This window comes from Lepisosteus platostomus, chromosome 6 (assembly GCF_059453375.1).
Source record: "Lepisosteus platostomus isolate fLepPlt1 chromosome 6, fLepPlt1.hap1, whole genome shotgun sequence".
NCBI classification, from domain to species: Eukaryota; Metazoa; Chordata; class Actinopteri; order Semionotiformes; family Lepisosteidae; genus Lepisosteus; species Lepisosteus platostomus.
Window position 1 is genome coordinate 32538900 of NC_142616.1, and position 12503 is coordinate 32551402.

Consider the following 12503-nt stretch of genomic DNA (forward strand, 5'->3'; position numbering starts at 1 on the left):
TTAAGGCATAGTGAGTAAGACATCACTGACTTTAAGCTCCATATAGATGGTCTCTTTAAGTTTATGAGGAAATGTATACTGCAGTGTAAACAGTCTTCCGCTAGGCCTTAGAGCAGCATGTCTTGTAAAAGAAAACAAGCCTCATTTACAAAGATATACTAAATGTCTCAAAACACAGTTACTTAATACTTATGCTTATGATGCACATCTAATGTGTATGTTTGTATTTACAAAGTTGAACGACCCTCAGAATGATACAAGCAATGGAAATCAGCACATTATTATAAGCACATTATTAGCACAGCTACAGGTGCCTCAGAAACATGTACATGTAACTTAAGCACAGATCATATATTAGAAGACGCACCTCAAGATCACTGGCCTCTAACTGTAAGGACATAGTATATACCGTAGGCTCCTCTGACTATAAAGGCAGGGAAAACACTGCGAAACATGGGGAAGTACAAGAGAGATTGTCCGAGAAAGCAAGTGCTTTTTGTAGACTCTAAAATTCAAAAATATTCACTACCACCGTGTTACGCATTTTAAAATAATTATTATCCTTCAGGCCCTGGTCCTTACATGTTTCTCTCTCCTTTAACAAGCATGTCTTACCCTGTGTGCAAGGAGAGTGTCCTTGTTCGGATATACCACTCGTGCTGCACAGCAGCTTTATATAAGAAATACCTCAGCTCATTATATCTTCTTTTCGTACATGCAAACTTGCACGTAAGTTAAGCAGGCCTTACAATTGGGACTTTTTTGTGAAAACCATGAACATATTGTTACCCTCATTAATCCTGTCTTTTCATGTCATTTGCATACATTAGAATGCAGTTAGCATATTCAGCATGTGGAAATTTAGATGAGTTTCAACATGTGTACGCGCACGTGTGCAAGGCTTTCAGACAGTTCTTTTCCTAGTTTGTGAATCAAAAAAAATGTCATGAATACCACCTTTCTTCAAACTTACACGCTTCTCACAGCACTAAACTTTTTGTGAATGAGGACCACAGACAGGCAATTTGGAAGGACAAGTATCCAAAATTATCTGAAACCAATTCTAGTTAAGTTAAAGTGCAGTATAGTTGAAATTAAACAAAAACCCCATACGTTTACTAATGTGTTTGGTTTTTCGTCCTAATATAAATTGTAAACGCACAACAGTCTTGGTCAAAATATGATCTAAATTCCTGAGTAATCAATTTCCCAGTATCTGTAAAAAATTGATTTTTCAAGTATTAAATCAAAAAAAAAAACAGACATGTTACCTTCATAAATTTTAATAAAACAAGCAGCCTGGCTCTGTCGACCGTGTTTTACAAAGCAAACGAAATGCTGATACAGTACAAGGTTTTCTGGATAGACACGTATGTCAAGCCACTCCTATGTAAACCTTCAACCAGCTGGCTCTGCCACAAAACAAAGTATTCTTGCCTGCATCTGATTTGCGGTTAATAACTAATTGTTTGTGCTACAGGCTCTGAGCCTCTTGCCAGTGTTAAAATCCACACTTCCCCGCAAAAACTTGCAGAGACTTGCAAAGGTTGTGGCTTGTACAACACGGTAAGATTAAGAGATCTCTGCCCTGTATCACGGAAGAAGAAAGGAGCCTCTATGAATTTACACCCAGGGTTTAGTGCAGAGATAAGGAAAAGAGAGGCAAGACAAAATAAGAAAGAAAGGCTGGGGGGCGCAGGGAGGGTGGAGAACCATGGGTGTGGTCCTCAACTATGGCCTTTTACTTTCTTTGGGACAACATTAGCGCCTCTGACATTGGAGCCAATTTGGCTTTGTCTGCCAATGGGTTCTGGTCCGCTACCTCTCCCATCTGTGGTATCGAGAAGCAAGAGGGGCCATTGTTTCACACAGGCCTCCATCACGCTCTTGTTTTTTTGTGCGAACCGTCAATCTCTTGGCTAATATCAAAGCCGTGAGGAAATTAGAACAGACTGGCTCTAATGCAAAGCACTAAAGCTTAGCAGGGTGCATCCACTATGCCACTAATTAGGCACTGGCCAACAAAATAACCTGTCAATGCGCAATTGCCATTTCCCACACACACCTGCATTTCATACCCTATTAGGCGGACAGGCAGGGACAGAAAGAGTAAGCGTTCAAGTGTGATAAATGGACCAAACACAACAGTGGGGCCATTCGCAACTACAAAAATCCTCATTCTTATTACTTTATCTGCCTTGTTCAGAGCAGTAACAGAATGGGGGGGGGAAAGACCCACTAAAGGTTTAAATCAACTTTACAGACTCTCTGCACTGTATAATCGGAATACAATTTGAGAAAATACTGTAACATAAATCTAAAAACCCAAATAAGGCAGATCCTACATTATAAGAAACATTACTTTTTTTTTACCTTAACCTGATAGGTACAGACAAAATCAAAGCCAATTTTAAGATAACTAGATTTTTTCCTTCTTTTTTAAAATAAAATGTACTTTTGTTTGAGCTGCAACATCTAGAAATTACACTGAAATAATACAAGTGTACATTTTCTCTTTAGATTTGTCTGCTGACGTCTGTACAAAATGCTTCATTTCTTTACTGTCTGCTTAGTCTACTTAGTTTTATTTCTATGTGAGCCCATAAAAACTAAATCATATTTATTTTGAATGCTTAATTTACAGAACAGAGAAAGTCTATTGTACCACTCTCAATAAAAATCTACTGTTTTATATTTTTGCCTACAACACAAGCAAAATGTAGGTTAATGAGTCTAGCATTAACTAATACAGGGCTGACCTTACCCCCCCTCTAACCCACAACACGGATCCAGGAATTCATTGGTTGCTTTTCCATTGCTAATCGGATTTTATCACTAAAACTTATATACACTTAACTTAGTGTTTCTCACAGTTCTAAAACTGTGCATAGCAGAAATTTCACTAGAGCCATAACAAAATACTTAAAAAACACAAATTCAATCACTTCAATTTGAAAGTTTGAATTTGTACTATTCAAAACACATCAGCATAACTCTGCATTCCACAGTAAAAAAAAACTAAATAAATGCGGAGATGTGATGGAACAAACAGATCTGAAGTATTACCGAAACACTGTGTAACAAGGTGAAGCTGCAAGTACATTGAGAAGAAAAACAAGCAGATTTTTTAAATTAATTCAGAATCGATGCGTGACAGCACTGGGTTTATTGATTAGTGTAAGACTTACTGAACCTACTACCCTGATTTTATTAACTCAATTCTTATGAAAGACTAAGTTTCTAAATGTCTTTTCTTTTACTTTGATGCGTCAGTCATACGTCCCTGAATTTCATTTAACAGAGACTGATAAGGCTAAGGCTGATTTAAAGAAAGTGCACATTTGGGGAAAAAAATCAAGGTTCTTGGATTGTCAGGATAAAAGAATGTATATTTTAACCAATTTGCTTTTATGTCAGCTTGACTGAGTGGCCTACAGCTGAAAGCTGTGTAGAATACAAATCTTATTGTTGTGGTGAAAAACAGTATTGCAGCTTGGATTCCACAGACTTTTGATATATTGTTTGCCTCTGACATAAAATTCATGAGGTGTCGAGTTGACTTAAACACAACAAGAAGGGGCTCAAAGGAGACAGTTTTATTTGCTTGTGGAACTGTAGTTCCACAATTGGTCAAGTTGTGGCCTAAAAATACTCGTCAAAATATACTGCATAAATAAAAGAGCAAACAAATCAGAGAAGATCTCTTCACAGAAAATGACTTCCCTGGAAAAAGCGCTTAAGCGCACACACACAGTTTGGCATTTTTAAGCAATGATGTCAGGTGTATAAGGGACCTGTTAAGCACTCGTGGGACTAAATGCACTATTAAACAAAAAAAAACCACAACCTTTATGTGTCTTCTTCAAAGTACGCTGCAAGGTTCTCTTAAAATAATCAACTATACTTTGCATCACATGAAGTAGCAACATTTTCAATTTTTATGAAAAACTTTCTCCACCCTCCTTCCTACTTGAGCTCAAGTACAGAGTCCCCCTGCTTGGCATGCCACTGCAGAGCAGGTCATCAGGCTGCCTGTTCAGCTGCCAGCATCCTTTGTGTACAAAGATGTTAATTGGTCCTAATCCGCCACTAGAAGCTGTTTTGGTAGCCTGACCTAGCACCCTGAAGGACACCTTGGTGTGAAATACTAAAGAGCCCATTCAAGTGCGAGTGAAAAGAAGCACTGAGCATTCCAACACATTTTAATTTCCCATCTGAAAAGGGGAACATCATCATTCTAACACTGAATAAATAGTACAAAGCAGTAGTAACAGTGAAGTATGTCACACATTCACACAACACAGAGGGGGCTTCTTACAAGGAGCCAAAGCTGGGAATACTAATTGCTAAACCCAAACCTAGATGGTGTTGCATTTTAAAATGTGTTATTAGACATTATAAATTATAAACGATCAATTATTTTTATGCAACAAACTTATTCCAGTATGTACTAGGCAACCAGTGTATCTTATTTACTCTGTCATGCTGAAGGTGGCTGAGAGGAAAAAAATGTTTTTGGTTTTCAAAACGTTCAGTTTTGGAATAATTTCACTGCTCTGTAAATATAACTTAGAAAATAATTTTACAGAATATCTATACATATATGCACCCCAGAAAGGATTTAATGCCATCCCACAGATAATTCCTACAATTTTCCAGCGAGTGTATTCATACTGAGCCTGAGACTCAAAACAGCAGACAGGAGGAGCGCCAGTTGGGTGTTCTTTCCAGAAATAAGTCTGGTAAGAGAAGAACAGCCCTGCCATCTGCATAATGGCTGAGCTCTTTTACTGCAGGGGAACGTATTCACTATGTGTTTAAAGGACTCAAACAGATAACTTTTGCACCGAAGTGACCACTGATCACATTCATAAAATTAATGGAAATGAAACATTTAAGAGACACATTTGAGACTTTTCCCACTTTCTGAAGTTTCTGAAACTGGATTAATGAAAAGCTGTCTGACTTGCATTTCCCTTGCTGCTTGAACTAATCAACAGAATAAAAGACGTGTTTTTCTTTCAGAGCTTGTTCATTCCTTATGTGGACCACAGTGGACTCATACATACATGCTATAGGAGACCAGCCAAACCAATCAACAGCAGTCACACTTGTAGAACAAGACGACTATCTCCCTGCAGACCAAACCCCAGTTCTGATGCCTTTCTTTCAGTTTGTACCCACCACAGGAGGCTCAGCCACAGGACTGCAGTCTACATCTGGAAAGTGGAGGGACATTCCTACAAGAAACCTCAAACCCTTTTCATGATTATTTCATGATACATTCAATGTCAACCAGATACTTAGAATGAGAGAAGAAAATATCACCTTGAATCTATATAAATTGAGCCTTAAAACTAACCAAACAACTAGATTTATTACATTTTCATTTAATCATGCTCAAATAATTTCTCCTTAGAGGAAAGTACATTGCACATCAAATTAGAAAAACAACTCTGCATTTTAGAAGGCTTACGGTAATCCTGGCTATATGAAACAGATACAAATGTTTGACAGCATACATTTCTGATATGGCTAATAAAAGCTCTCCTGCAACAAACATTTAGCAACGGTCATGACAACAACATGACATAGTTAAGAAGGCCTGTTTTAAATATAGAACCAACTCAATGCTTTCACTTTGTTCAGCATGTAACATTTTAAATTTATGCAAAATATAACACAATTCCACAAGAAAAACACTACATTTGAAGCTTACTCTGCAAGGCAGGACAATAAAAGCAACTTGCACTGGACAAAAGCACAATTACTGAATTAGAAAGGACCTGTCAAACGCCAAATGTGCCTTTAGGCAGGGTTTAATAGCAGCCAGTCTCAGGTATGAGCAAACAATGTGGTGAAATGTTCTAATCAAACAAAGACTAGATACACTTGAAAAGGACTCCATTGCAAAAATTCAGCTTCAAGATGGGATTAATACCACACAGTAGGATTAGCCAGCACAAGTGAGAGGTCACCCTTATCTGGGTGGGGTGGTGTAATGGACAAATTCAGCCTTTTATTTCCAGAGGCCTGAGGTTAACAACTCTTTTCATTCCAAGTGTGAAAGATTTGTGTTGACTTTAGCGCAATATCCACACTTAAGACCAAAGCAGAAATTCAGCTACATTATTCAGTGACAGATGGCCCAAAAGAGAATCACTGATATAGTTCACGTCACGATGAGAGTTGTGTGAGGAGATGGTGTTAAAGTGTTTATAAAACTGATTATGTCCATTGTACAAACTATTGTTCTGTTTTTTGACCAGCTATTGCAAGAAATAAATTCAGAAAAAAAAAATTATATAGCACATAAATTACATGAACACCATTACTGAAGGACATAAAATACAGCAAAGTAGGAAATGCTACTTTTCAAGGCTTGAAGAAGTTCTGTTTGCAACATTTAAAGCTTGCGTGATAATAAGCATCATAAAGAGGTACTGTAGGCTAATGCACCAAGTTTAGAAATAATTAAGTACTAAATACCCTGGCCTTTTAAATGGTGAAAAAATGGCTGAGTCCTTTTACTTTAATGATCTGCCTGTGTTTACCAGCCCCCCTTGTACATCTTTAATACCGATGTAACACCTCCATTGTGAATAATCTTCTGAGTGATCTGAATGCTTTTAGCTCAGCAGGTAGACAGACACAATGCTAACAAAGGACTCCCACCTGACAGCCTGCCTACAGATGCTGCAATTGCACTCAGACAATATCTTAACAGGCAGTTGGGTCCAGAAAATGTCCTTCTGGGAACCAGAGAAGGACAACTTGATGTGTGACCACGAGTCCAGAACAGGTCAACTGGGAAGAGCCTGGTCCATGTGCTCATCCGTATGCAGGACAGAAAGAGAGGCAGGATGATAAAACACATTCCAAGCCCTTCAGCACAGTCCTGTCCTTCAGTGGAGTGTTCAAGCTAGCTTGCAGCACATCACAGCTCTGCTCCTAATATCACTGACAGACTGCCCTTTGCTTACTTTAGCAAATCTATAAAACTGAGACAGAGTCATAAAGAGGTACCTAATCTACCCATCTTTGATACCATTACCTTTCAATCTAAAGAAAAGTTAATAAAAACAGCAAATCTCAATTATATACCTGACTTTGCTGCCATCAAAGTAAATGATCCATTGTGGTTTTAACATGTCAGATACAGCTAAATGACATCCAAAGTGAAGGTGCTGCAGCAACTAATTATTTTGTGATCTTTCCCGCTAAATGGATGGATTTCTCACATCACCAAAGGGTGAGAAGCTAAATTAATGTAATCGTGCATCAAATTTAACCCACAAACATTCTTATCCCACAATTAGTAACAATTATCAGCCATAATGGACCAGCAGAACCACTACAGAGCAGGTCAGGTGGATACGTGACAAATTCTGTATCTGTCTAGAAGTATGACTCTATGGGTTCTATAGTTGGCTTAGATTTAGAAAAGGTAAGCCTTGCCTAACTTACTTGTAAGAGCTCTTTGAACAAGCAACAGTGGAAATGGATATAAACAGAGCATATGATATGATATGATAGCTGTTCAAAAGAGTTTGCGTAAAGATACATTCTCAAACTGCGAAGAAATGCACGGTTTTATAAGAAAAACTGATTGACAGAACTACTTACACCACTCTACCATCAGGAACGTGTTTTGCTCCCTTCATATTAAAAAGCCCTTGAGTTGATACTATTATGTTTTAAAACCTAAACAGTTAAGCTATGACACACCCTTTGGATGTCAAAGGGTGTCAGGGTCAGGAATAAAAGCTCAGTAATATCAAATAACCATGCCGTACACGCAGTAAAGCCACCTGTAGCTATCTGTTCATGCAGTATTATTAGAAATCCCTGTTTGCAAATAAGAGAAAAACCCCACTGATAAGAATCAGATGGAACAGAAGCATAGAGAGCTTCTCAAGATGTGATTATGAAACCGGATGTCGATTTTCTTTAGAAGACTCAACTCTCACGTTCTTTGCATTAGTAAGAGTTTTCTAAGAGGCTTTTATTTCCATGTTTTTTAGCACTTTTCCTTTGAACATTTTCTTGCTGTCTCAGGGTCTATTTTAGGTGTAATTTAATGTACAGTAAGTAACATTAATCAAAAAAGGATAAGGACCACACTGAGGCTAACTAACAGGCAGAGCACAAACAGTTCTACTGTTTACCTGGAGATGAGGGTACAAAACTTAAGAGTACAATGACAATCTTTCTCTCATTGTGTAAATACAGACAAAAACAACTTAAATTACCAAATCCTGAGAGACAACAGCTTGTATTTAAAGCTGTGAGAAGCAAAAGGACCTGTGGCGCACAAAAACAAAGATGAGCCAATCTCTTGATTTCAGGGTCAAAAATATTGACCATCCCAAAAATCATACTCCTAAGAATATAAGAATAAGACAGGCAACAAAATGAGTTTGATTTTGAAACTGTGAAAACATGTTAGGCAACTGTCCCACAGTTCACAAAAAAACATTGTCTGAAAATGTCAAGATGAGAAAACCTCACTGCGGACTACTTCATTTCCCAAAACAAAACGTGACGATTGATCATTTGGAAACCCACAAAAAAAGAGAAGGACAGATATCACATCCTTACTTTGACTTACAGCACTTATGAGTAGACAAGGGCACTACTCAAACCAGTCCCCATTCATTTACCAAGTCTCAAAACAGGAACAACATTGCCTTTTTCCTTTAAAATTAGTCTGCATGGTTTCTCATGTTTGTATATCCTAAGTCAGAATTTAACAATATAGCTTATTACTCTCATGGGAGAATGAAGGGCTTAACATAACTGTGTCCTCTGACCTCATGAATGTCTTAGAGACTTTCTCTAAAGTTAACCAACCCTAACTTGGTTGACATGCCATCAAACACAACATGCCAGGAACTTTCACCACTACTTCCACTGAGAATCTAAAGATACAGTATATGTCTAAGGGATGGAAAAGACATGACATCTGGGATAAAATCTAAGTGCCATGTCTTTAAATGCCAAGACCTAATCCAGTTCAAACATCCTAGTTTGTGGTTTTAAAACCTTGTAAAATCACATAAAGTGGCCAGGTAATAAATAACAGTAACAACAAACTGTTGAAAGTTTTGAATTGGCCAGAGGCATTTTCATGCCTATTTGAGGAATTACAAGACAGCCTGTAAAATGAATACTCTCTAAAAGAGTACTGTCAAAATATGTTCTCAATAAAGCGAAGAGTAGTACTTTAGTAGAAACTTACTATATTTGGGGATTTTTCTTCAAAACATATTGCCTTTTGTTCACACTCACTAGAGAAATTTGGAATCATATACATATAAGAATCTAGAGATGCAATATATTCTAACTAGAATAAAAAAAATAAGGAAAATGTTTACTAAAGAGGAACCTGGCCTGTTCTTGTTTTTTTATCCGTACTACTTAACAATACTGTGGTGTGTTGCTAAAACACCAGATAATGTAGTTGTATTTTTTAACGATTACATAATTATAAAACCAGAATGCATATTGCCATCAATACGTTTTTAAGGGTTGTACTGTACATGTAATTGTATCAGCTAAATAGCTACAAGACGCGGAATCTGCTCTCACGTGATCTTATCACATGAACAGGATCACACATCCCGATCTGTCGCAGTTCTCATTATTCTCATCGCAAAGCATTACTTAAAACTGGATTCCTACAGGCCTATTTTACTGACGTGTCTTAGCGACTTGCTGACAGTTTTATGTATGTAAATCCTGCAGTTAGTGCACATCTGAAACTGCTTTAGTACTTTGCGTTAACAACCCAAAGGTGTAACCGTATTCAGCCTTCGAATTAGAAGGAAAATACGAAATTATAAATCGAAAAGGCCAACAATGTTAAATAGTAAATACATTAAAACCCTAATAACATTAATGTCGTAACCTATTCTAACTATATATTTGGCTTGCAACTTAAAATCAAAGAGGCGTTAATATATCCGTTTTAAGGAATAAGTAAGCAGATGTGCTGTCACAATCGATAAAGTGTTCCGATTCAATTAAATATTTCAATATCAGCAATAACCTATCATTTAAATATTCGTGTCAGGTTATGCCATTTTTAAGAAATAAGTGTAATCTGATAAGCTCCTATCATTTTCAAATACATTATTCACAACAAGACCTAACCTGAAACTTAGTACTACTGTAACTCCGCTCCCCGCTCTGCCCGAGAAAAGTACAGCTATAATATATAATAATACATACTCAGCCTGGGCTGCGATATGTAGTTTCTGGTCACAGACTGGGCATGTTGTCTAGCAGCAGCTTCAGGTCCATTCAGGGTGTCAATGGGTCTGCTTCCCACCATTGTAGCCATTGTTAAACTGATTAAAAAAATTATGTAAAATACAGTACAACTCTACAGTCTAGTTTTACACGGTCATATGACACTTAAATCCGGAAGCTAATGCCTACAGGAAGCCACTTGCAGGCGCGTCCTCGTGATACGGGGGGGCGCGGATAAGCGCGTACCCGGATATCTGACTGCGTTACAGTGCCTTGTGGAGCTAGGTGTAAATCCTGAATTAAATTTAAGCCTTTTCAACCAGTATACTTACAGTGTATAAAATAGTTAACGAAATGCTTCTAGAAATATCTGTATATGTTTAAAGATGAAAAGTTAAAAATGTTTGCCACTGCAATAAAATGAATGTAACGTAGATGTAATGAACGTTGCTGGAAAAATAATCAGGCTATATTTTTTTTAAAAACTGATAATAACTTTACCTCCCAGGAATGGCAGAACTAGCTGTAACGTTCGTACTATTGCCACAATAGTAGATACACTATTGTTCTGTGGTGTGCTTACTATAGGATGGAAACCATTTCGAGCATCTGCTCTATGAAGGTATCTACACAGAAGATTCACATTTGTTATTCACCTGGGTAATATAAACTTACTTACATAAATCAAAGCAAGCTGTTTTTAGCTTATTTTACAATGCTTGGAAAAATAAAACCAGAACAGGACAAGTTATACATTTAAGATCCCACTGTCGGAGTTAAGTTAAGGTCAAACGAAGGGTTCTTAATTTTGAAATTCACAACAGAGTGTAAAAGGTTGCATGGTTCTGTGGAGGTCTGTGATTAGGCACTATTAGGCACCAGGTATAATTTCAGATTGTATCATATTCTCTATGGAATTTGCATGTTCCCCTCCAATTTGACTGAGTTTCCTCCCACATTCTACAGATATGCTTGGTAGGTTAATTGGTGCCTTTAATTGTGCTTTTGTGTGTGTGCCCTGGCCTAGACTGGCATCATGCCCAGGGTATAGTCCCACCTTGTACCCTATGCTTAATGGCCAATTCCTGGGTTGCTATGACCCTAACCAGGCATCAGTGGTTTACTTATCAGTGGTTTCTGATGAATATTTATATATCATCCAGAAAAACATAGGTGGTGCATACGTTAAGTGCTGCCAATAACCAGCACTGAAGAATAGAATTTTCCATGAATGTGTTGTCCAGTCAAAACTACAATGACATTGCAAAAAGCTCTCACCGGATTGCTCTCATTGTGAGCCTGCTGGGATGGAGCTGAAAGAAGGGTTAGTAAATGTTATCTATTTTGTGCTCATCTATTAGTGAATTTTTTACTTTTACATTTGTCTCATGAAAATAATAATACTCTTTGTCCTTCCCTAATAAAAAGGCAAATTGCTGCTTTCAGTAACAATGACATTTTGATTGAGCCAAAACAGCAGTACACAACACACAACTTTTGTGACATCCCTATTGTGCTATTTAACGGAGACTAGGCTTAATAGAGGATTTTCATTTTTCCGACATCACCATTAAGTAGACCAGTGTGCATTACTGTATAGATTGTATTACTGTTTCAATTACAAGCCATCCTCAAGCTGAGTGTGCTCCAGCTAGTCCGTCCCCTCTCATCGTGTCTCTTGGGGAGTCCATAAATGGAGGACTGTGGCCTGAAAGTGCTTCAGTCAAAATATCTGATCAAGGCTATAAAAGACCTGACTGAAGTGGTTGTACATGCTGCAGCATGACAGCCAAGTGATCTAAAAATATGAACAGAAAATAAGTTTCCAGGTTTTTAAAGTATCCTTTAAACACTGAGTACTGAGATATCTACAGTATGCTAACCCCCCTATCCTCCTGCCTTTATATATTAAGTTCTGCGTTACAAAATGTTTTTGTATTTATTTGATAGGCCTTTCATTTTAAAAATTATGTAAAAATCGACTACAACCAAAATCAAATACTTTGAGCATTATAAAGCTCTTGAAAGAATGGGTTGTTTGTTGGTGTGGACTCTGTTGTGAGTCTGAAAATCTTTGTCAGAACATCTCGCAGACATCTCCTTTTTTGATTAAAATACGTTAAAAAGAGAAACACCCATGAATGGTGGAATTTGACGAAGATTTTGGTCTTTAACTTTCATACACTTTTCTACAGGCTGCGTATACAATCTGCCCAATTGTGTGTCCCCTAAACTCCTTGATGTTCAGG

General features: G+C 37.5%; 1 protein-coding gene across 1 annotated transcript in view; it reads right to left on the bottom strand.

Annotated features, from left to right (window-relative positions):
• atp6v1ba (ATPase, H+ transporting, lysosomal, V1 subunit B, member a) overlaps window positions 1–10434 on the bottom strand; it is a 41588-nt gene extending 31154 nt beyond the window's left edge. The window contains exon 1 of the mRNA XM_088635461.1: window positions 10234–10434. Coding sequence (XP_088491587.1) covers window positions 10234–10345 — 112 coding nt within the window. The 5' untranslated portion in view covers window positions 10346–10434. The remainder of the gene's footprint in view (window positions 1–10233) is intronic.
• Between the last annotated feature and the right edge of the window lie 2069 nt (window positions 10435–12503).